This window comes from Tenebrio molitor, chromosome 9 (assembly GCF_963966145.1).
Source record: "Tenebrio molitor chromosome 9, icTenMoli1.1, whole genome shotgun sequence".
In the NCBI taxonomy this organism is placed as follows: Eukaryota; Metazoa; Arthropoda; class Insecta; order Coleoptera; family Tenebrionidae; genus Tenebrio; species Tenebrio molitor.
The window spans coordinates 11,796,303-11,823,217 of NC_091054.1; the positions used below are offsets into that span (position 1 = coordinate 11,796,303).

At 33.4% G+C, this 26,915-nt stretch overlaps 1 protein-coding gene across 1 annotated transcript in view; it reads right to left on the reverse strand.

Annotated features, from left to right (window-relative positions):
* The window catches only part of LOC138138672 (uncharacterized), a 140,544-nt gene that overhangs the window by 87,383 nt on the left and 26,246 nt on the right, over positions 1-26,915 (reverse strand). Inside the window, exons 2-3 of the mRNA XM_069058680.1 lie at positions 19,888-20,064; positions 19,503-19,694 (exon numbers count right to left, since the gene is read on the reverse strand). Of these exons, the coding sequence (XP_068914781.1) occupies positions 19,503-19,694; positions 19,888-20,064 (369 nt within the window). The remainder of the gene's footprint in view (positions 1-19,502; positions 19,695-19,887; positions 20,065-26,915) is intronic.

A 26,915-nucleotide genomic window follows, 5' to 3' on the forward strand; every position in this document is an offset into this window, starting at 1 on the left:
CAAGGCTGACTCGATTACAAATTTCTCGATCACACGATATATCCATTATGGAAATCTGTACTATTAACGTGGCAGTGGAAATGTGACAAAATATATTAATTTTTTTGGTGTAGGTATATTTACTAAATCAGACCAAAATCAAGACTCACAATTTCATTTGTTTAATTTTACCATACTACAATTTCTGGCTATTTATCTTAAAGTCGAAAACCTTATCCGCACGACTATCAAAAAATTATCATCTCGAAAGACAGTTTTGCTTCAGTGGGACGGATATTTGCATTATAGAACTGCTTTAGACGAAGCATTGAATACGCCGGTTTTTGTTCGTTTTGTTGGAAGCCACAATTCGTCGAAATAGTTCGGCTTGAATTTTTTATGTTTTAATAAATTTTCTGCCACTTTCAGTGAGACCGAAAAGAATAAAACTACTTTGGAAAGCACAAAACGAAGTGCGGCAGATACTGTTATAGTGGTAAACGACCAGAATAGTAAGATGGAAGTACACTAGAAATCTTTCGAATTCCTGCGAACGAGATAAATAACCTGTACTAGAATGTCGACCATATGTAAGTTCGAACTACGTTAATATAATTTCTGCAACACGAGCCATAAGTCAGCGTTTATCGTGGGAAGCAATAAATATCTCTACCAGCAAGTGCCAGAAATGGAGGCAAAGTATCCGTTTGCACCTATCTATTAATATCAATAAAAATAGATGTACGTGGTGCATGTTCGGCGGCAATCTGTTTGGAAGACTGGAGTATAAACAATGGTGTCGGGATATGGAAATGGGAGTGCTCGTTTAAGGGTTGAAACATACCAACGAGCTGGTACACCTTACCGCTTTATTAATGCGGCGATTAATCGTTGCCTTTTAATTATCTTGCACCGTTCTCGTGACGGTGCCACATTCGAAAGGTCAACGATCCAAATCATCACCAGTTCAATAATTTACCTGTCATGTTAGTGGCACTTCGGGAGATATTATTTATAGAAACATGGAATCACAAAAACCATTTGGAGCTAGTATTCTTAATACCCCTACAGTTTTGATTTCAATTAACAGAAATAACCTCACAATTATTTTAAAAAGATGATTGAAGTGAAAACTTTTTTAGGCGCACCGCATATATCATTATTTCCGGGCAGTTAGTTTTCAACCGTCACGCGTCACGTCACACGCTCCGAGGTGAAAGGCTCATTCGAGTAAGTTCACCAAGAATTTGATGTGACAAACCTTTTAGAAAATATTCTAGATTTTTGCTTTGCTTGATTCTCTTAAGCCTGGACAGAATATCATTTTCGTTTTTTATATCCGCACTATAAAATAAATTAAATTAGATGTAAAAGATGGAATTCTGTTAACGACATTGATATCTAAAAAGCTCCATCAAATGTTTCATTAATATCCAAACAAAATAAGCGTTTCGAAACTCCCATCATGCTCGTTCATAATTTTGTGAATACTTGGAGAAATATAAAGGCAGTGTCACTTGCGGAAGAAAGGAGCCCCTATGGACAAAACCATGTCAAGGCTTAATGCAATGTGAATTAGGAGCGAGCTTTCGCTACATGATATCCTTATTTTATTCTCTCTCTTCTGACATCCTACAAAGGACAAAAAATTGTAATCGTAAGGCGACAAACTTACCAGTCGCGGAAACGAGTAAAGAGTGACCCACATTACCCCTCCAGATCGTCAATACAATAAAGATTATTATCGTCGAGTATGAGCAGAATACACACAACTTAAGTTTTCTTTTCATTGTGCCGCAATAAACTCGTGTTTATCCTCACGTTTTCTTTTCCTTTCGTCGTAACGGAAACAGATAATTGCGATCTTAATGTAATGTTGCCGTAGCCATAAAATGGAATTATGTGCCGACAAATCAAATATACAGAGTGTTTCGTTTACAAGGAAATTTTCTTTAGTTAATCGACTAAAATGATCCCTCCTTAACGCAATCCTCGGAGGTCAGATTTTTAATTTGATCAAATTAAAAAATGGGGATTACCTTCTTTTTAATTCTGTAATATATTTCTCTAAGGATATTAAAAATATTATTCAGTTTCTTTTGCCAAACTACTAAATGAGTATTCGTTGATGGTTTTTTCCATCTTGTTCAAAACTATTTATCTAAAGTCATACCTGTGCACATGACTAGTATCGGGTGTTCATTTATTCTTCTTCGCAAAGCTGGTGTTGAAGAGTCGATTGTGAACGCACCACTCGTCCAGTCTGCAGAGTAAGGTTACATTTAAACAGCTGATCCGTGATCCGTAATCTGTGGTGCGTTCACAATCGACTCTTTAACGCCAACTTTGAGGCGAAATTTACATGAACACCCGATGTAAATAACTATCGGGCCTTCAAATAAATATATATTTAATATATATTTAAAAATATTTTCTAACCTAATTTTATTTCGTTAAAATGTCAGACGTTTCTTTTATCATTTTCTACGCTGGAAAAAACAATTTAATTTCCATATGTTGCTCTAAATATAAATTTATTTGAAGGCCCGTTATAATAGGCCAATTTCTGTGACAGCAAAATTATTGCGAAACAGTTGTTTAGTTAAATTATTTAATACATTGATAAATAAACAAATTTTGAATCAGCAATAATTTGGTTTCCAAAATGGCACAAGCACAACTGCATTTATAATAAAGTAATTGACCAAATTATTCTGTTTTTTTTTTAGATGGAATGTAAAAGTGATTTACATTTTTTTAAACAAAAACCTGTAATTCATAAGGTGTAGATGAAAACAGGTTGTAAATTTTCTTGATACAATGCATTTTACGCGAATTATATCTGTACAATTTCGAGTCTATGAAAAACGAATCGTAATCGGCGGACTCCCCTTTCAATCAATCGGAAAATTGAATTTGAGTAGGCGTTAAAATTAATTTCATTTCATTACTCGAAATATATTTTTTTCCAGCTAACGGAAATTGATGATAGGCCAATAAACCGATAACGGCAATAATGCCATCAAAACTATAATTGCCAATTTTCCGACGATATCCTGTAAAATTTAAAAGGAAGTGATAAAAGCCGCCTCTCACAAGTAATTGTGTTTGCCATACACTTTTAAGACAGCCGTAAAGTCTTTATATTATATATTTCAGCGAGATTATTCGCCTTTGTTAAGATATATACTAACAATTTTCACCGAAATTGAAAAGTGAGGTTTTAAACCGTAATGAAAGCACTTTATTGGGATGAGATTTGAAATTTTAATCCAGGAAACTTACTCTCAACAATGCCCGTTTTTTGCATATAAATTGCATATTTCTCTTCCCGATAGAGTTTTATTTTCCGGTAAAATTACAAATTCCAATCAATGCTCTCGATTTAGGGCTTCAGGAGTGCCTCAAGAACGAATAAAATACGACATACTTCTTTAAATCGGTTGCTTTTTGCAATCATAATAATGATTCACACTTTTCTTGTAAATCCATTTAAAAGTGACGATCTTCACGTTACTTCAGCAAATGAACAATAAAAACAATTTTCTCTTGTACACACCTATTCATGTAAAAGCTTCTCGATCTTCTTAATTAAAACCTTAGAAACTATTCTTCAACTGAAAAACTCAAAATAACCAACTATTCTTTCTAAATTTAGGAGTTCTCTCCAAGTTATCAACCGAAGAACGTTCTTACTATAGCACACATCATATCAAATCGGACGATCCTTTTGATCAATATCAGTTTTCCACAAGGTTCGGTGCTATTGTCATAGTGATGACTGAAATAATAATTATTTGTGTATCACGGCTAAAACGTGCATCTTTTTCGTCCGACTCTGAGTTTTCTGGCCGAGGCGCAGCCGAGGCTTTTGAAAACGGGCGAGGAGAAAAGGCACTTTTTGGCAGAGTCGCACATTAAATTTTTTAGGCGACCGCATAAATTACGAAGCAAAAAACATCCTTGGAAAAATTATAAATTTATTTTGTATCTATTTTTTCAAATATGTACATAGATAAATTTATTAATATCTACATAATTATTAACATTTTTTTTTTGTTATCAGCTTGCCAACAAAACTAGAAATTTACTATTTGCAATACATTTACTTATTTGCATGATTTATGGTGATGGGACAATTATTGTGAATTCACTGACAACGTAAAATAAAAGACGTAGACAGCCTAGTACGAATATGATTATTAAAACAAAGATGAGTAATATTCTGTAAGACAAGCAGAAAAAAATTTCACTGGAAACTATTTTCTTCTTTTAATCCTCTACATTCTTAGCGCAGATGACATTGTTTTCGTTCATTACCTCTAATTGTTTTTATTTAGATATTTTGCCGTTTGCACAATTTGTGTTGTTTAATTTTCAGCATCGAAAACTTTAAATAAATATAATTATACAGAAATCACAACAAATGTTGTCGAGACTGAGTTCTCTCCTTTTAGCAATTCAACAGCTAAGTTGCATTTCAGACAATCATTTATAAATTTCGAATAAGTTAAAACACCTTGTTATCCGTTCATTACAGTAAATTTTACAAATCTAGTAGATTATGACTTTTTAGCCAGAAAAAACCGTACTGCTTGAATAGAACTGCTGCTGCGATAATTGTAGCTTACAATTACAAGAAACGTCTGTAAACTTTGCCGAAATCGAAAAGTAGTTTTCTAGGTTAACAATAGCACATCGTTGACGTTTCTTTGACATTTCCACGAAAAATCTGCTTACCAGTGGCGTCACATTTGGCAATAAAGCCGGTAAATTATCCATTCCTACTAATGTAAAATGTTTTTCTTTTTTATTTTCGGCTGCCTTGATTTGTTTTCTTTTTTATAACTTTGCACATCTTTATTACATAGTTTTGCAGACTATTGAGTATGAATAATTAGAAAATCAATTCTGTTCTCTGTCGTAATGTAACAGCGTTAGCTCAGTAAGTACATTTTGCATATTTCGATAGTTATGAGACATCTGTATCCGCAGCCGTTCCAGATTTAGTAGTGTTACATATTTGGTCCCTAAAAGCGCTAGATTTTTATCCGTATATCGTATTTTATGTCTGAATTTATACATGTATACGTCGTTGAATAACTGTAAACTAGATTGGCATTTTGAAAATGTCGTAGCCGCGAATCGTCACTCTATTCCAATATCCTTCCTGCATGCTGGGCGTTCTGTCGCTGGCTTCACTGCTTCCGTTTCCGATTTGTCATAGGTCAATGACGTACAAATAATAGATGACGTTGCGTCCTTTGTTTGCAAGCCAACAATAAAGTTAAGCAAAAGTGCTTTACGCTTACAACGTAAAATTATTATTGATGGGTGTTTCGTGCACGATTTGCATCAAATTATTCTATTTCGTCTGTTTTAAATTATTATGGCTTTGGACAGGACTCATTTGTTACAATTCTAAATTAGACATGAAGTAGTTCAGCTTTAGAATTAAAAGTGAACTGGCATTTATAAATTGAAGTACATACTTTGAACGTTCAGTAGCTGTAAATGTTGAAATTATTTCAGGTTTAATACGTACGCTACTTACTACATTTTCAAAGAGTAGCGCAAATTTTACTCGCCTACTTTTAGCAAAATGTGTGTTCTGACTAGTCAATTTATTATCAAGAGACTTCATTCAACGTGAATTTAATTTTCTTTTAACTTGAACAAAACATAAATAAACGTACTAAATTATGCCTGACTAGCACAAAAGACACGAAACACTATAACGGTAAAATTTATTGAAATTGGATATTCGTGGATTTCACAGGAATAGACGTTTGGATGTTGAGGATTGTCCTTTTATCTGTATTTGTTGTATTATTTTTCTTCAAACATTTTATATTGTTCTTAAGTTACATTATAACGGGATTCGGTATCAGACTCACTATTTATAAAGTTGTAATCTCAACTCACCCTTTTTGCTCTTCATTTCCCATACTAATCAAAACGAAACGCCCACTATTTCCGTATTGACCTGTTGCAATTAAGCAAACGTATTCCTGCGCAGTTTGTCATGCCTTTAATTAAATATAAAATGTTTGAAGTAAAAAAAGGTCAATTTAATTAGCAAGTAAAATGTCTGTATTATTTAATTACCCATCTAACGGAAAATAATTCGATTAATTTGAAGTTTATTTAATTCTGGAATAAATTTTACACTTGTAGGTACTTTGTCCATAATGATAACTTAACAAAAAGTATTAATTTTGATAGGTAATATTTAACAATTTAAATTTTATTACATATAGCAAAAATCATCATAAAACGTAGAATATGTAGAGAAAATTCCAAAACTAATGCGTTTGGCATAAAATAATTTCAGTGAAAAACAAACAAAAAATATTTGTAATATGTTGAATTACTTCAGTAAGACTTTTACGGAATATATATTTGCAGAATACGAGATAAATCACAAATTTCGCTAAAAATAAGTGAGTGATATTCAGTATGTACAAGAATTGTTAAATTGCTTTACATATTTTTTAGAATTTGCATCTCTAATAGGTCTATTATTGCATTCCATTTGGAGTCGTTTATGGCTATCTATTAAAGCACTCGTCGTTTAATAGATCTCTAAGAAAATTGTTATCAATATTTCAGTGTATTATTGTCATTTACATAAACAAACATCCAATATTAATTAAATTACCAATTAATACAAAAGAAATTTTTTTTTTAATTTAAAAATTAAAACAAGGGTGCAAATTCTAAAAAATAATATAAAAAACTCGTTTTATAAGGGCATTGGCGCACTCGTCCCATAGAAAACTCAGCTAGGGGTCGTTTTCTACACCTGGGACTCGTGCGCCAAATCAACTCTTATAAAGCTGGTTCTTTAATATACTATAAAGCTGCTACAAAACTAGCCGCCGTAAGATACATACTTAACTAATAACTTGTCAAAGTTTCACTAAGCAGCATTAGAGACATTGTTTAAATAAATTATTCCATCAAGTAAGGTTCTGTATTCGTCAAAACCGGCGATTTGATAACGTGTGTGGTAGGTATAGGTAATAATATATCAGGTGTTCATTTAAATTTCCGGTCAAAGTAGGCGTTGCAGAGTCGATTGTGAACGTACTTTGGATTGCGGATCACGGATCAGCTGTTTAAATCTTACCGTTAATTGTGTTTTTACACGAGTGATGCGTTCACAATCGACTCTTCAACACCAATTTGACCGTAAATTTAAATGAACACCCGATAAAATATCAAGACAAAATTTTACAAGTTTGTAAAGCAATGTGCAAAAGAGAAGTTTCACGTCACAAACTTTTGTTCGATAGGTAAGTAAAGTTTCTTGATGCAGTTATCGATAAAAATAATAATTTCTATAGTTATAATTTAAAATCATTCTTTTCCTGAGTAATAAAAATAATTTCCATTTTTCTTTTCTTATATTTCTGTCCAAAGGGTAGCTTTTCCGGTCAATGTTGTTGCAAGGTCATTTCGGGTCTGTGTTTTCCAATATCACCCCACACTTAATGAAAATTCACTGATCGTAATCGTCAATTGAATTTTGAAGTGTACCGATCGACTCATTTCTTAACGCTAAATAAATGAAAATTTAATGTAACTAGCACGCGAATCATGTAAATAAATAAATGAACCGGATAGCGTTACGCCAGTTCAAACGTCGGACCCCATGGCGTGGCACAAAGCATGCCAATTTGCTCTGGACGACCCACTATAATTATCGATTTGATGAAATTTTTAATTCAGACAAAAAATATTATACATTATGGTGATGGTAAAGCATATTAATCAATAGCAGCTAATTACATTAGCATTAGTAATTACATAGCTCACAAACTAATAAAGATTAACAATAATACTTTAATTAAATTAAATATTATGTATTACAAAAACATAGCTTGATAATCAAGTGCCGGGAAGCTCTGTGAAAACATCAAAGTGTCAGTTCTCCAGGAGTTCATTTGTTGCTGCTGAGGCACATTTCTTTTTATAAAAATTGGTGCCCAAAACGGGTTTTTATATTAGAATATTTTTTTTATCGAATTAAAATACGTTTTAAGTTGCTTTGTACAAATAGCCCAGAACTATACAGAGTATTTCACGAGAGATAACGAGCCCGACGGAATAGCAAATGCAACCCACAATACATTTGCAAAGTAAATTTGGATATTATCGGCGTCCATATCCAGGTTTACTTTGTAAATGTATTGTAGATTGCATTTTCAATTCGGTCAGGCTAATTATCACTCGTGAAATACCCGGTATTTAACTTTAAATTAAATTCTTTCATAAATACATACATATTATCCTAGTGAGAGAGACTCACCTTTAATTCCAATACCATAACTATTCACCTTTGAAGTTTTCAGTAATTACTCGTTTATTGTAGTGAAGCTTTGCAATTTGCAGAACCACATGTTAGGTACTTTGCGTCTTGTGGATACCTTAATCAAGGCACTAATTTAATAACGTTTTTTTTTTCGGAGCACAAGAAGTAAACCCCATAATAAAAAATATACCACCGAAATGTTATTCATTTAAAACAAATTTAAATAAATCATCATAATAATTCATAATCGGCTTTTATAATGAAAGTTACAGTTAAAACAATTAAAAATAATAAATCCAGAAAATTAAAATGTTTAGGATTATAAAACTACTGCATTAGACCATTTAGCAAGTTTATTTATTAATTAAATACTTCTATCGTATTTAACAATTTTTAATTCCAGTAAATGCTTTTAGCCAACAAAGTTTTATAAAAAAATATGAAACTGGTTATTTTATTTAGCGATAGTTTTATTAAATTTTTCAATAAATTTATTCACGCTCTTTTACAATATGTATAATATTTTCTTGAACAATTTCAAACAGGAGAAATGGTCACCGGTAATTGCTCTCTCAAGTAAAATTCTAGTTTCCAATTATAATAAAGAAATTCCGTTGAATCCTAGCGAGAAACTCCCAAATAGCTAAAGTTCCTTTGCGGACACTATTTCGTTTAGAATTTTAGCCAAATCGGCACACCAAAGTGTCCGAAATATTCGCAGCATTTTAATTAGGGACTTGGTCATTTTAATAAAAGTCTCTGGTGTCACATACTTTCCATTGTTTTTGCATAATATACACTCCATCGTGAAAGATTGATGGGTTTAAAACGGGCCGAGCACAATCCGGTTGAAATTAAATTTGTTGCGAATGGACAGTGAACAGCGTTAGTTTACTAATTCACTGTCTAGCACCCTTATATATCATTATCGATCAGAAGTGGTTATTTGCTCATTTTGGAAGGGTAACGGACCATTTAGAGCTTGCAAGTAACCCATCTCACACGATTTACTCAGGATTAAGAGCTAGCGTTCAAAAACAGGGTTGGACTGAGCCAAATGTTCACTTTCTTTCTTAAACTTAAAGATTGTGAATCATGAAAAGTTATTTATAATTACCAATCAACTTAATTATTGTTATTAGGAGATCTAGTGAAAACTGTGCGCTGAAAATAATTGTTTAACACTATCTTCAACAACAAAATGTGTTTAAAAGGATCGTGTGAAATTGAACATGAAAGCCTTGTTTCGATAACAACTAGTCCAGACGGCAAAGAAAAATCCGTAATCAAAGGTATACGAGACTGGTGGCGTGAGGAGCCGCAGCCAGACTTTGTTCTCTAAGGACCAAATTACGTGGCAAGTAGTGTCCGAAGAGGAATCGTGAGAGAAAAGTTACGGAATCTGACGTGACTTATTTCAGGCCTCTTCTTTGACAAATCTAACGTGCTCTCTTTTAGATTACAATATAAATTTTTAGTGTGGAAAATGAAGTTTTGTTGCTGCTTACTCGACAAAAAACTTTTCCTTTTCGACGCTATTAATTTTCCCCAACTGCTTTAACTTAAATATATTTACTTTTCTGCTTATGGACTCTTTTACGTATGAACCACATTATGTCATTGCCGCTCCGTATGAAAATGATCAAGATTATGTGAATAAGTGAATACACATACTTGACACTATTTTGACAGTTCAGGCCACATTAGAGTTATGTTCGTATAGAGCGGCAAAAATTTCATAACATGGGCGTGGCTTGATTTGACTACAATCATTTATAATAATCCTGATTTTTATAGGAAAATATTTCTTAAAAAAAATAAAATTGACATATTCTTGTTATTTTCCAAAAGATTCCGGTAAGATTAAAAATTGACGATATCAATATAACATTGCGAAAGAAACAGGAATTTTACAGGATTTTACAGGACTCTTCCATGTCTACTGCATTCACGAAAACACTATACATAATAGTAAAGATAATAATAGAATTCTGCTATTGTTCATTGTTGCCTGAATATGTGAGTATTGATTATTAATTTACAAAGGGTGTGATATTAATAGAGGGGACTAATCCAGGAGATAATATGTTTGAGATAAGTAAGTTATTTTTAGTTCTGCTTAGAAGTACAATTGATTCGCAATTGGTTGTTAAGTTTTGCTTTTAACTAAAAATAGGTGGCTCGGTGGCCGCATGGCTATCGGAGAAAGTACTCCGAGGTCGCGGTCCCGATGGTAGTGAGTTCGAATCCCACCGAAGGGGGAGGATTTTTTCCAAGGAAGAAACCTGGATGTGTGTATATGTCTCCTCGGGGCTGTGACGGTAGGGTGGTGGAAGGAAGAATCAACACTCTTTCGACCACCATCGCGAGGTCAGCACGACGGGAAGGGCGCCCATGGGTGTATAAATGTTGTTGTGTATGTCTGTGAATGTGAGGTGGAATGGGCATGTCGATTTCATAGTCCAGAGACTCAATATTGGTCTGCATAGTGTTGACAACTATAGCCTGATGAATGTTTGAAACTAATAATGATAGAACCCCACTGAGACTGCTTAAACTCCCACGAATCTCATAAATATCGAAAATGCTTCACATAACATACTACACCCGGACATACTCGTATATGTAGAAGGTATTGGATTCTCTCATGGGCTGTGACCTTGGAAATATCTGCGCGAAGACGGAGCGATAAACCAGTGAAAAATCTGTAAATGAAAACCAAAAACGTCGACTACTTTATATGCAAATCATAAAATTATATGTTTTAAGGCATTTTTTACATATTTCATTCTTTATTAATGTCGAGAAGAGCGCTGATTCGATCGTTAGAAAAAATATATCTAAGAAAGTGTGGTAAATATGTTGTGTTATGTGATAATTCGATGAGGTTATTGGAAATAACAATAAAATAATAAAAAGTCAATTTGGTGTCATTTAAAGAAAACGCCTCACAAAATGTTTACTAATTGTTTCCTATATATAATCCTATAATCGTTGGTCGCAGGGATACGGAATTAAAGAAGACAAATTAAAAGTATTTTGCTAGGGAATAATCTGTTGGGCTAAATTATGGTTTCAATCACAGCGTTGGTCCGCCTGGCCGGACTCAAATTACATGTGATATCCATTTCAGGATTTTCAGATTACGTCTAACGAACACTCGTTTGCTTTTATTTTATACAGTGCCGTATTGGCCCGATGGGGCTTAAGAAGGTCGTATTGCTCCTTTAATAAAGTTAGCTTTTTCATCAAGACGAGCGTTTTTTTAAAACTTAATTTCCTACGTGAAGTTGTTTGTGTGAGTTTCACCAAAAAACGAATCTTTCCGAAAACTTTGCAGACAAATTCTGCACTGGAATCAGTACCGAGCTCAACTGAAATTACTTAAATCTTATATGTGCAGGCAATCCCAACAATCGAGCAATTTACTGAAAGTTATTTACCGAGTTAGTTTCAGGATGCAGCGGGTGTTCTAACAACTTAATGCCACGGTATAGTTTGAATAACACATACATATACATGTCAAAGCTGACTTTGTGACTCGAAAGTCACGTCACAAACACCGAAACTTTATTACCACTCCGTCGAAGTGAAGGATTCTTTTAATTGGAACTTAGTTTGCCGCTTTTGCCAAGTTTCTTTGATTACGTTTTAAATGTTTAAGAGTTTTCCTCGCTTAATTATATCTCTTGTTTGAGATCTCGGATTGTTCGCGCGTTAAAAACTTCAATTTCAACATTGTCACTTTTTACGCGACAAATCATTTAAGTTTGAATGGTTTTCCGATACCGACATTATCTTCCAATTCGAATATCATTGGCTCGTGATAATATCAACGCTCGAAATGCATTCCGTTCTCCCGATAATAATAATTAACAAATGTAAATATAATGAGCTGGTATCACAGCGAAATAGACCATACCACTCTGCAATTTCATCTTCAAATATTAATCTTGCATTATTGCATGTTTTCAACTGCAAACACTGTTGAGAAATTCTATATTTTATCAAATATATTAATATTAATAACCCTTCACAAAATGTTCTGCCTGGAAGCTACATTTTGCTCAGTGCTATCTTATACAGTTTTCTGATTCTAGATGAAATTAAGATTGTTTGATAACGCCGTGAAACTTGGATAATTCCGGAAAACTACAAAAGAAATTTTTGACTTTTTCATTTCAAACTGTTTGGGTTCAATTCAATAAAGTTCTTATTGAATTTTTTTTTTTTGAGAAAATGTAATCTGAATATGCTTTTTTTCGAAACCAAACTGAATGATCAAAAATATTTGTTGCAAAATCATAGATACACAGGGTATTTCGCCAGTGATAAGGAGCCCGACGGAATTGAAAATGCAACCCACAATACATTTGGAAGGTAAAGCTGGATATTTACCGCGTCCATGTCCAGCTTTATTTTCCAAATGTATTGTGGGTTGCATTTCTGATTTCGTCTGTATTAGTATTTTAAAATTTCTAACACGGTCTTGGCCGATACTTTATTTGTTAGAATTATACCCCAACTACATAAAATTTTATTACTGTACTTACAAGCGAAGTAAGTTAGAATTGGGGCAGGTAAATTAATAGGGGTTCAACAAAATATTTTCTTAAGCTAGTTAAAATCGTTGTACTTACCCTCTAGATCAGTCCATAAGAATCCCAGATAAAGTTTAAGTGCTCTATAAAGTAGTTAAGTGCTATTCCAGATCTAATTAATTACTTCCCGTTTCTGAAATCTCGCTGTTTCATTTTAGTTGCTTGTTTACACATCCAAAAACACGTCTAATCTAACGTAACATTTCTAAATATGTACATTATTTCGGTATTTTGATGTTAATGAGCTTGACATATCTCCTGTAAAGTGTTATTTTCTACTCAAATTCAACTTGATTAGCAGAAGTTGTTACATGATTAGGAATATCGCCCACGCTGGAACATTCTGCGAAATGTCAAAGTCTTTGATTAGAATATTTGCCCGCACGTGTAGTGTTGAAGTTGAAACACCTTAATTGGATTGGATGTCTGAAATAATTTTAGATCGTTGTCTTCTATTTGACGCCCTTGTTTGTTTGATTCCAAGTATAAATTCGGTAGTAATTATAGCAAAAACAACTCATTAGAACTACTCGAAAACCATTTCAGATATTGATGTTGTAACTTCCGGTATAGGGCGTTCGAGCCGAAGAACTAATGTAGCGCGAGTAGTTCGAGTGGGAGTGTGTTAGGATATTATTTATTTAAGTGTTCCCTCAGTTCCAGAAGCAATTATAATTTAGACCATTTCATTTACCGTATTTTAACCATAAGGATATATCGGTTGCTAACCTAATGGGTCTCTATAAATGATTGTCGGGTCCAGCCAGCCATGGAAACTTGTCAAATTTTGAATGTGCCGCTTTGTTCGGCAAATAATGAATGTCACATTTTCAGGTTAGGTTGTTGGCTTTTAACCAGGGACAAGTTTCAACTGTGCTTTACTCTTGCTAACATTAATGTATTTATTATTTAATATCAACACCAACAGGGGAACAATTATTGCCCCCATCGTACCGCCACACACTGTACAGGAATTGGTATGAGAACAAATCCAAACAGATAAATACTCGTATTGACAACACCTTGTCCCCGTATACCACAATACAATACTGCCTTTTTGTCTGCTGTAGTGTTTTCACATTTCTTGTTTTATGCTAGTGGTAAATACGGCCTAGACTGAATTGTCGAATATGGTATTGACTCCCATTTTTTCTTCCAATATAAATAACAGTGTTTTTCATAACAAGTAAGTCTTACTGGTTTTTCAACAAAATCAAATGTATTCAACAACATAATTTACAACACTAAATAACGATAACAAATAGGTATTTTTTTATAAAATAGATTGAAAATGTCCCATATTAACTTCTAAACACTTGACAATTCTTCATTTATTTTCAAAAATATTTTGCAGCATTTCTTGGTTAAGGGTACAGCAACACTGCTATCCACAGTTCCACACACCAATTTTCAAAACATGTAAAGGAGTCTCTACAAATTGGTGTGGATTCTCAGCACTCCAAATTCTGAAATTGAGGCGATTTTCAAACTGATTACCTACATTATTAAACACAACTTTGATAATCTGCAGGTTGGAGTTCTTGTACAACACTAATTTTATAAAGATCCAGTTGTAGCCTATTTTTAATGATTTTGTGACAAGTGCTTCGTGGTACACCAGATTGTTGAGATAAACAGGCTGTGGATATCTGTAGAGTCTTTTCCACCATTTCTTTCAAATCCTCGAGTATTTCATCAGATACTGGTGGTCGTCCTAATGATTTACCCTTTCTAATTGTTCTGATTGTTAAAAATCTGTTCACAATTCGCTTAATGTGAGTTAACAATAATCTTGAATGTTGTTCGGATATTTTGCTGAAATTCATTTTTACAAACAGATAATTCCCCATTACTAAACCTTCCATTCTGAAAGTAAAAAACAACAATGAACGTGTTCTGTTCAACAGAATAAACCATTGTAAAGAAAATAAAGCTAAAATAAAACATAAATCATTAAAGCATACCTAACCACACAAATTTTTCCAGTGTATTTACCTCTAAAAGCGGACGTACTTGCAATTTTTATTGAAAAATACAGATTTCTGGTGTTTATTAACTGTGATTAACTGCGATAAAACGAATATAAGGAACCAAAACTCGACTGACAAGCGCAAACGAAACGTCATTCACTAATGTCAGAAGTGACCGTGAAAACGAACTAGAATTTGGCATCGGTTTCAAAAAAGCGGAACAGTAAATTTTTTTTCCAAGGCTGGCTTGACCAGACAATCATTTATAGAGACCCTGTATAACTACGGGGTGATCAAGAAGGACTGTTTAAGTTGGTAACACTGGATCGTATTTTAAATCGAATAACAGGAGTAACTTCCGGTTGTTGGTGGCTTGTCGTTGTTAATGCTATACCTATATCAGATAATTGTCAAATAAACCAACAAAACGTATCCAGTTGCAGTGTTAAAAATATCCGAATTAAAAAAATGTCTTAATTGTACTGCCAACTTAAACAGTCCTTCTTGATCACCCGGTAGATCATTCCATTTACGTATTAAGTTCAAAGTTTCTTTCGTTAATTTTTTGTTTATAGGTAGGTATATAAGTTATAATGGGTGTTCATTTAAATTTATCCTCAAAGCTGGCGCTGAAAAGTTGATCGTGAACGCACCACTCGTCAATCTGCAGAGTAAAAACACAAACAACCCAAAAAGTGAGGTTAGATTAAAACAGCTCATCCGTGATCTGTAATCCGTGGTGCGTTCACAATCGACTCTTCAACACCTGATATACTCGTAAAGTCGGTACAGGTTGCAAAGAAGCATCTTGCAACCGACATTGAGAAATTTGCCTAATGTAACGATGTTTGCAACGACTGCAACAGTTACTTGTTTGGTGTGCGTCGGGATTCTAGTTACATTTTTTTAACTGTCAAACGCACTGTCAAATTGCTGACTTTTAGGTTATGTGTATTAAACGTTCTCCTTGTAAACGTTATATCAATTTGACAGGGATTTCAAATCTCATGAAAGAAAGAAGCGCCAACGTCGCCAACTATAAATGTTGTAAATTACCAGAAATGTTACCAACATAATTTTTTTCCCCTGCTTCTTTGCAACCTGTACCGACTTTATATACAGTGAGCGGCAAAAGTATGGAATAAATTCATCAAAAATTAAACAAAATTTTTTTCAAAAAAATCTTTGAACAGGTCAATTTTAGTTTATAAAAATACATGTTTTAGTATCAAAGAAAATTCCAAGCAGTCATTTGTTTTCGAGTTATCACGTCATGGATAGTTTTTTTAAATGGTAAGCCCCTATTTTTTTTCTTGATTCTGATAGCCCTTTTAATTGTCTAAATGACAGTATAAAAATTTTGTTATCTTACATAAGAAAATTTTTGAGAAAAAAAATACTAAAGTTGGAAAAAATAAATTTTATAACGAACAAAAACAAGTCAAAAAATCAAGTAGGTAAATCAAATAGTCAAATGTTATTGTCAATTTCATTCGTATGTGTTATTTGTTTTACAAAACGTTTTCGAAAATGACTCACTTAACAGAAACACAACGTATAGAAATTTTAATTTTGATTGGATGCTGGGATAAAACTAAAACAGGGGGAATTTCTTCATAAACTTGCTTATTGTCAACAAGCTGCGGGATGGCAAATCGAACATTTAATTCCATAATTTTAAATACGTACTAACACAGTTTTTGACTTGTTTTTGTTCGTTATTAAATTTATTTTTTCCAAATTTATTATTTTTTTTCACAAAAATTTCCTTGTGTAAGGTAACAAAATTTTTATACTGGCGTTTAGACAATTAAAAGGGCTATCAGAATCAAGAAAAAAAATAGGGGGTTTCCATTTAAAAAAACTATCGATGACGTCATAACTCGAAAACAAATGACTGTTTCGGATTTTATTTTGCATTAAAATATGTATTTTTATAAACTAAAATTGACCTGTCCAAAGATTTTTTTGAAAAAAATTTTGTTTAATTTTTAATGAATTTATTCCATACTTTTGCCGCTCACTGTATATAATCATATATCATCTGTTAACATGGGAAACAAGACATACAGACGGACAAATATTACTCTTTTCATTAACTTTAATAAAATTGAAGGAGATGGATTAAATTCGTACAAAACATCTGACTAACAAACTTCACGTCGACTATTTACCTCTATTTAAACACAAATCAAAACTTTTAAATGTGATTTTTAGCTCAAAACAACAATTTACCAATGAAACATTTCACAATGGCAACCTGACATTAATATATTTCAAAAACAAATATAAATAAATATCACTACGAATCATATATTTAATAAAATTACAAATATCCGGATTGAATTCCAATTTATTTGCTTGTCATACATTTGCTAACAACTACGATAATTAAAAATTATATATAGTGTCCCAGAATTGCGAAAAAGCTCCATAACTTGTTTGTTATTAAAGATATCAACTTTTTCTTTTTTCTAGATGATATCTACGCTTCTACTGTATAGTCGGAAAATATTGCGGTTGTCCCAATATTATAAAAACACTAAAGTTATGTTTTTTTAAATGGAACCTATCCAGTTTGATTTCATTTTTGGATTCTATGGTAAATTGTGAATCAAATTTATACAGATCGTTATTGACGTTATTGAGTAAACACTCAGCAGATGCGGCAAACATTCAGAAATCAAACAGCGTCAATCATTTTAATTTATGTGCAATGATTTGGAAGGTACGAATTTTCGAAGGAACCTCTGCAATTCCAAATTCTGGTAAAAAAAGCGCCACTGATCAAAAACGATGGGAGATGAGTAAAAACGACCTGTATAAATTTGATTCATAATTTAGCACAGAATTCAAAAATAAAATCAAACTGGGTAGGTTCCGTTTAAAAAAACATAACTTTAGTGTTTTTATAATATTGAAACACACTGTATATATATTTTCCGAATGTGCAGTAGAAATGTAGCTATCATCTAGGAAAAAGTAAAAGTTGATATCTTTAATAACAAACAAGTTATGTACCTTTTTCACAACTCTGGGACAAGCTGTATATATATTTTTATACAGGGAATATACGAGTATCATGTGATCAAGAAATTTTGTAAGAGAATTGATTTTGGAAATGTTCCTGATTGAACTCGCTAAGCTCGTCGTGCTTTAAACACACTCATGTGATGATAAAGCGTCTTATTAAAGCCGCGTAATAATATACCGGGTGTTTTTTAAATATCACCTCGTAGTAGGGGTTGAAGAGTCGATTGTTAACGCACCACTCGTGTAAAACGTAAGATTTAAACATCTGATCCGTGATCCGTGATCCGTAACCCGTATAGTGCGTTCACAATCGATTCTTCAACGCCTACTACGAGGTGAAAAAAACACCCAATACTATTATCGACTCGATTGTAGTTTGTTTCGTTGTACAAGTGTGGTGGATGCGCCGGGATACTACCGGGTCATTATAAATGATTGTCTCATCGCAGTAGGCGTTGGTGACGTAGTTGAATGTGCCGCAACCTTTATAACATGAGTGAGACTAGCATCGCCGATAGGTAGCGCTGCTGGCGGTAGTGTAAATTTGTCTACTAGTTTGTCTAACGTTGCGAAGCTAGCGGCACATCCCAAATTTGTGTGGCTTTTCAACGTCAACTGCGATGGGACAATCATTTATAATGACCCTGTACATGATGAATATGTTAATTAAAAAATGTATTGCTTTTAAATTTCCAATCGATTTAGACACGTCAACTGCCATTATCTTACCGGAAATATTTCACTTATCAATAAAATAGTATATTATGATACGAGTCTTATAAGAAGCATTTTATCGCACGCACGGTTTTAGAGCACGACGAGCGTAGCGAGGAGTGCCCTAAAGGAGTAAGTACGATAAAATGCCTTATAAACGAGATGTCATACAGTATTTTTTCTACTTTGCCACTTTTTCAATGAAAAAAAATAATTTAAAATTTAAAACCGTTAAAGTTGAAGGATTCCACCCAAGGTCACGTCTGCGGTCTGCCGCGACACCACAGTATCCGTCAAAATTAAAAAATTAAATTTCACTATTTTTAGTATTATTATTATATCACGCCTTTTCCTATTACGATACGCAAAACAGTATCGTAATAGCATCAGTACGAACGCAAAGTAGAAAAAATATATTGTGAAAACTGTTCGACTAAATGGGATTTATAAAATGTCATATTAAAGAAAAACTTCGATTTCTGTACCAGCCCGCACTCATTAAAATCTCGTAAATAAAATTTAACCCCGGGAAAATCTTGAAACCTTCTGTGGCAGAAAACGATTTAGTCTCGAACATTTGCCGATGTCGTGACCTACATTATCCTTTAAACTTCTGGCAAAACGATTTGAATCGAATGACTGGGGGCATTTTTATAGTGCTGTCATCGGAGATGATAGATCATCTACAATGCAAATAGAAACATGTAGGCTAAACTCAAAGTTGATTGTTTTCAGAACCGGTGACATACATTATCAAAAATATGAATTCGTTTTTCACTTGATCTAATCGGGTGGAACTGATTTCTGGCGACATCCCTCGAGACAAATTCTAAATAATTCATTTGAGAAGGCTCAGTTTTTGTGCTTTAGTAAAGACCATTCACTTACCAAATACGAGCATGCTTTTAGTCCTGATGTCTTCGCTTTGGAGAGTTGAAACTGAGCACGTATAGTCCCCGGAGAGGTCAGGAACGGCCTTAAGGATATGCAGGGCTCTGTGGACACTATTCGCATCGACGCTGGCGGCGTATTCCAAATTTAACCGATCTTTTAAAATGCCTAATCCTTGAGGTTTCAGCGCTGAAATTAAAACACAAATTAATAACCCTTGTTGCAATTGTGGGAGATTTACATCGCCAACACTAATATCACTAATCTTAATGCATCGCATTGACTACAGCTCGCATTATCGAAACTCCTAATGACCTATTAAATACTCAACCACAATTGTGATATTAATTGCAATTTTTATACATTGGAGATCGTTAATTACCTGGTATCCATTGGTAGACTAGCGTCTTGTTCTTGTTGAAATACCATTTTACAACTAGATCCTCTTCTCTGTCTTCTAACGTAAAATCGCAGTCTAAAATTACAGAAGCTCCATGCTTGATTACTTCAGGAACTTGCAATTTGTTGATTTTCACTCCCGTTCCAAAATTAATCGAAGCTAGAAAAAAATAGGCACAAATTTATCGAACGCCATCGTAAGCTGCATTTGTCTGTTTAAAAGCTTCACATTTCATTCAATAATTCGTCCATTTGGTTCGACGTCATACATCATGCTGACACATTCATTTCGAAAAACACGATACCTTCTAACGCGTTTAATTCTCATTCTACGAAAATCGACCCAATTAAGCTTAAAATATCAAAATATTACTTGCGGTGTAAACAAATTGTTCGTAGATTCCCGATAAATGCTGGTGCTTGGTTAAAAAGTAAATTTACGAGAGCTTTAAATGCTGGGAGAGTATAAAAATAAGCCGTAGATAACAATTCTAGTGAAATAAAGACCATGAAGAATTACCTTAAGTACTCCCAAGTTGACTGAGTAGCCTTGGGGTCTTGAATAACATAGATATTTCTTTTCCCCGTTGACATTACCTCGGTAAACGTACTTTGCATAGCGGTTTTAAAGGAATTAAATTCACTTTATTGTTATTTACCAGATTACTTATTTTATATATTAGCTTAATGTTGTAGAAGTAATTTGCTGCAAAGAAACATTAGTTTTAATCAAATCGATTCCGGTACATATTTATTGACTTCATAAATGGACTCATAAAACAAGCATTATTTTATCGTGCTTCTGATCACTATAAACAATAACTACGGTACACAATGTTAAACATTTAAATTTATTTCTTGTTTAAAACGAACTTTATGAATGACAAAAACAAGATTACTGCATTACTAAGTTTTACATTTTGTGCCAACGCATATAGATTTGTGTCAATTTTCATTACCTGTTGAGTACAAAGTTAAGTTTGAAAAAATTAAGCTGCAATTTTTTTTTATTGAAATGCTGAAATTTTGTCTGTTAAGAATTGCATTGCCTATTATCTATTCACTTTGATTGTGACCGTAACGAAAAAAATAGTAGGCGCTGTTTAGCTGTGTGCTGCATTCGTTTTACACTAAATATTTGTGTGGTGTGAACATGATGTGAAAATGTCAGAATTGTCAAAATTTAACAATGGTAGTAAAGCAATGATTTCAATGTATTTATCAAAATTAATAACGGAAATCAATATTTGAAGTAGGAGAAACTAAAAACGTCTGTCCGATTCTGTGATCACATCTATTGAAAAGTGAGGTTATATCCAGGTACAGATCATTCAGTGTCAAAATTTCAAAATCACCTCATGCAATTCTCAATATGTATAAATGAAGAACGAAGGAAATGGTCATTTGGCAGTAAGACAAACGCGAAAAATGTCTGGGGATTAGTAAAAGTAATCAGACCTTTCAATTAATTGCATCGATTAATACAAATATTTTCAGATAAAAATTAATCAGACAGAAAGAAAGATGAAGTTTAGAAAAGTGTTTTATAGGAGATGAAAAGGCAGAAGGCATCAAACTACAGTACTTACTAGCCAAAATGTATAACAAAAAGCACAAATAGAGTTAACTTTATTGGCGATGTTCGTCTTTGTGAGTTGTTTTCCGTTGGCTTCAATAAAATGTCTCGAAAGAAGTCAATATTAACCGTTTGTTCTCAACTTTGAGAAGACGACGTGGCATTTCCTTTTTGAATTCTGAAATTTCGTACCAACACTCAATTTTATAGATACGCGCACCAAGTCTACGTCGAAAAACGTTTGCGCAAGTCGTTCTCAGTTCTATCTTCTGCGAGCGTGACGTTTCTGCCAAAATGGCGCCTCCGAGAGTTGCCAACTGCGACTGGATTTAGTGTTATCTAAAATCCCCTATCAATAACCTAGCAATTGAAAAGTTACTACGGACTGGTCACAATCAAAATGAATAGACATTAGTTTTGAAAACTTTGTTGGTTTATAAAATACAAACTTGATTAAACTGGTTATTACCAGATTGTTTTTTGATTAGACACAGTGGTAAAATTAATCTTCTGAAAAGTGTAATGTCGATGGACACCATGACGTCCTTTCATCGCAACGAAGTTCGCCTGACAGTTTTAATTTTCAGCCAGCGTTTACAAATAAGGATAATTTTTTATAGTAATGCCCGTTCTGACCCAGATAACACCCACAATGGAGAGTCTTTAAGGGGCTGACCTCATATGCTAATGGCAATCGAGATCGGCGCTTCCATAAATAATAATAAGAATTCACGCTGACCCCTCCATACCCGGAGAACCACCGCCGCAGTTTATTTCTGTATTTTTTAACTTCCTCATGAATCCGCCAGCTTTCTAAGGGGTGTATCAGACAGTTAATCTTGTTTCCGCCAAAACTCCATGCAGATTTTTTCGTCGCAAGAGTTTTTCAGAGTAAAACGATTAAGTAATAAAGGAAACTCCTGATGGCAATTTAATTCGTTTATTTTTTTATTTCTTTTTAGCTTATTTAATTAAGCGAAGTAAAATTAACACACGGACTTCGTAAAATATTAAACCGTCAAAAGCACCCCTATCGGGGAAGGTTCGTGTTTTTGTAATCCTACACAGAACGACACTTCCGGTGAGATAGCGCTCTTAATAAACACCTAGAATATCGACCGGAGGCATAATAGTCCAGACCGCTCATGTTAAAAGGTTATACGGCTTGGAACGAGCACAGGTCTAGGCTACGTAGACTTCGCCACCGAGTCAATCACCTTATTGCAATCGGGGTGGCCTTGTACAGGGTGAAATGTCACAACATCAAATAACAGTTCCACTCTAAATAGTTACAGCAAACACACCGTTGAAAAAGAAAATTTTGTAATTTTAATAGGTTCCATTCCAAAAAATTAAGTTGGAGTATTTTACCGCAAAATCGGAACATATTCTCAATAAATTCTTTATTTTTGACCATATACAAGGTGATTCACGACTAATAAATAATGAACCTAACAAAATTAGTGATGCAACCAACAATATATGTCCCCTCAGAGGCTTTTAGTTTGTGTTTTTATTCATTATTCCACATAACGATTTTGATTAAATTTGACATTGCATTGCATTTAAAGATTAGAAGTTTCATATTTTTATGCAAAAAGCGCAATTCACTCTGAATATTCATAATATAAAATGAACAACAAAATGTGCAAATTCGCCGTCAAAAGTTTTATGTGTTAACTCTCACTAAAACTTTGATGCTTCTTATCCAGATAAATACGAAGTCAGATAAAGTCGCTTTGATTAAATCGCCTCCGTCGTTTTTAAACCTCCAATCAGTTTAGCAAACAATTGTTTTAATTATCCTTGGCGGTGTAAACAATACAGATAATAATGGCAAAGGAAGGATTTCGGGAGAATTAAGCCAGCATTATTACGGCTTTTATGTGGAATTAACCCGGTGGAAAGGCTGTATCGAAATAATTACGTTCAATTTCACACTCACCTCGTTCCTAATAACGAAAACGTATAGTGTGTTACTTTCGCATCCAGGAGAAAGAGATAACCGCGCTGTTACTCACCGGTCTATTCATAGAGGCGGACTAGCGTTGATTAAATGAACAAAGGACCTAAACTAGATCGATGCTATCGCTGGAATTATCGCTACTGCTCCAGAAAGAAAATTCACAGAAGAGCAAATAGACGATTTTTCATTTTACTTTAAACTGGACGTTTTTCATAAGACCTGTAATGTAGATGGGAGGTAATTTAGATTCTCTTCCAAGAAACAAAAGGAAGTGGTAGCAATTATTAACTACCGGGAGATAAAACCAAAATTATATTAGCTTCAACTAAACTATCGCACTGTTCAATCAAATGTAATTCGGACGGTGAGAATTCCAACAAGAAAGTGTAGTACAAGTTGCTTGACATTTTCGTCAAGTACAAAGTTATTCGCGAGAGGGGTATTTCTGAACTTCTTTTTGCCGCAACCCGTTATACACATTGCAACAATATCTTGATTTCAAATTTTGAAAATAATTATAACTGAATCCACGATGGCTCTTAGTCCTGTATCTTTGACGTCATACCAAAAAATCTTTGTCAATTCGAAAAATTTGTTTTTACAATAACGACGAAAAGACTGACATGCTCCCCATTTATGGAGTGTGGAAAGAATTCTGTCACCGCTGCGGATGTTTAGAAGCCGATGGTAGACACTTCGAACACCTTTTACATTAACTTAATTTGTTAATTTATTTGTTGAATTTTGATTAAATACAGGTTATCTGTCAATCTGACATTTCACACAAATTTATCCAACTTACTTTGATTTTTAATTTAAAAGAAATAACACATTTGATTTAGTAGTTGCTGCCATTGGTATTGTTCGTTGCGGCAAAATAAAAATTCAGAAGTACCCCTCTCGTGAATAACCCTGTATAACTTCAAAATATAATGAATTGAGACCATGGCAGCGGCAAACAATCAAAGTGTGCGTTGAAGAGTCGATTGTAAACGCACCAAGGATTAGCTGTTTAACTCTAACCTCACTTTCTTGCTTTTTATTAATTATTTATTTTATTAATTATGATTGCTTTTAATAAAAAATAAAATACCTTTCTTACGATTACGTCAGCAAGGAAGAAACTTGGTAAGAATTAATTTAGTTATTTCTAATCGTCACAATAATTACAAACAATTGTTGAAAATAAAAGTAAAATAGGTCGTTGTTGTTGTAATAAAGTTTGAAGATTCCAAAGTGTATAAGTAAATTCCCAGTTGAGTGAACATCAATTTAAAGATATCCACACGCTCGACATCAGATAAAAGATAGGCATCGCCCATAACATGAAACTTATGCCATAAACAAATCAACTGAAACATAAGCGTGAAATATGAAAAGGTTGTTTCTCTCCTATATAAAGCTGTGCGAAATTTATGAATATAACGCCTAGCTGTGGTCAAAAAATTCACGTTTAAAATCAATATAACAGGCTTGGTAGATAAAGACGATGAAAGCTGCATTCATCTCCTGACAAATAATTTCAGGTTTCTTTTTTAAGGCTCCAAGATTGATGACTTCTCTCACATTCCTGTCTTTATCTTTGCTCTCAATGCTTGAATCTTTAGCGTTTTCCTTGACAAATTATTAAAAATATAGTACTAGAAAAATTAATTGTACGTCATTAATAATCTCATAATAGACGTTTGACAGGGTGTTTTTAATTTTCTCTTGAAACATGTAAACAACTTTAAATAATAGCCTTCCTGAGATATTTAAAATTTGTCATAAAACAATTTATTTTATGAAACAAATTTCTCTCGTGCTACTTAAAAACATTGATGTAGAGAATTAGAATACACTTATTTTAAGTCTTAATTAAGTGATTACAGTATGATGATATTAATATAACAGCGATTTATATCTTACAAGGTCATATTGGTGTGATCAGATATTTTCAATTTTATCTCGCATCCAATAGACAACGTGTTATGTTTCTTAAATTTATTATAGATTTTTTTATTTTCATGGTACCGTGATATTGGTTTCATCCCACGTTTGTAGCTTATCTGTTATTATACGCAGTCAGAAAAACTGATGTTAAGATCGAGATAATTTAAAAATCCGAATTCATTCTTTCATCCCATATCTAATTGGTTTGATGTATAATAAAAATTGTGACATATTTGATAGAAAACATCAGATTTCAGTGAACAGTTAAGAGCGCCAATTATTACATTTAGGTACATTGTACATTGGTTTAATAACTTAAAAACAAACTTGTTTGTTAATCCAAGTACAGTTTTATTTTTATCTGATTTTGGTACAATTAAGTATAGTAAGTGAACAGGTAGCATTTTTTATAATAAATAACAACGCGTTCAAAATTCCATTGACATAAAGTCCATTCACGTTGGATTTTCCTCTCAAGGTCAAATAATTAAATTTTTTGGCCTTGAGAGGAAAATCCAACGTGAATGGACTTTATAGTTAAAACGTTTTAGATGTGGACTGTCAAACTCAAGGTCGCTTAAAACTTATGATTGAATTGTACTATGGCGGAAAATAAATTTAGGCCGGCCTGTCATTGCCTTGGCATCAAAATGTGAAGCTGGCATTATGTTCAACTAACCCCATTTTCGATTTTTGTCATTCTTGTCATCGTGACAGCGATAATCAAAATTAAAATTGGGAAAAGAAGCGTGCACCAGAGAGAAGTGCTACTACAAATCAGTTATGCTAGTGCGTCATGATCTGTAAGTTACGAAAAGGGTGAAGGAAACGCCAAACAGCTTGAAAACCTTCAGTTTGATAAACTGACACATCAGTCATAATGACAATAAATGGTCGCTTGCATTGACTTTTTTGAAATGTCAGAAATTTGCCGGCCTAAATTTATTGTCCGCCATAGTACGTTAGTACAAATCTGTCAAAAATTCCAAATAACTTATAAGCGCGCCTGGTTACTTTTTCTGGTAGTGCCAACTTAACGACAAGTCCTCAATTCACATCTACACATCTACTTAAGAAAAATATTTTCTTTTTCTTAAATGACATAATAGATGTTTCTTCTCGTCCCGGTGTGTGCACGTTTTACAATGGTTAGTCACAAACAATAGAAATCAGAAAAAGGCATTATAATGCTTTTGTTTTAATACAGGCTTATACATAAGAGACTTCCGATCAAAATTTCGTTATATGCAACCGAAACTACAATTTCCAAAGGTTTCTAGCTTCCTAAATTTATATACTTAAATCAACGATTGTCTGTCGTGTCAGTATTATCTGTCCTGTCAGTTTTCACATTTTTAACTAATCATATTTTTTCAAGACTTTTTTCATAAAGTACACAAAAGATGAAAAGACGGATGTGATTCTCATATATGGAGTAAAAAAAAATGATGCGCACTCTGCATTTATTTACAACCGGCGATTTCCAAATAGGCAACATTCATGTTTGTTGTAAAAACTTTTGCTCATAGAGAAAGTG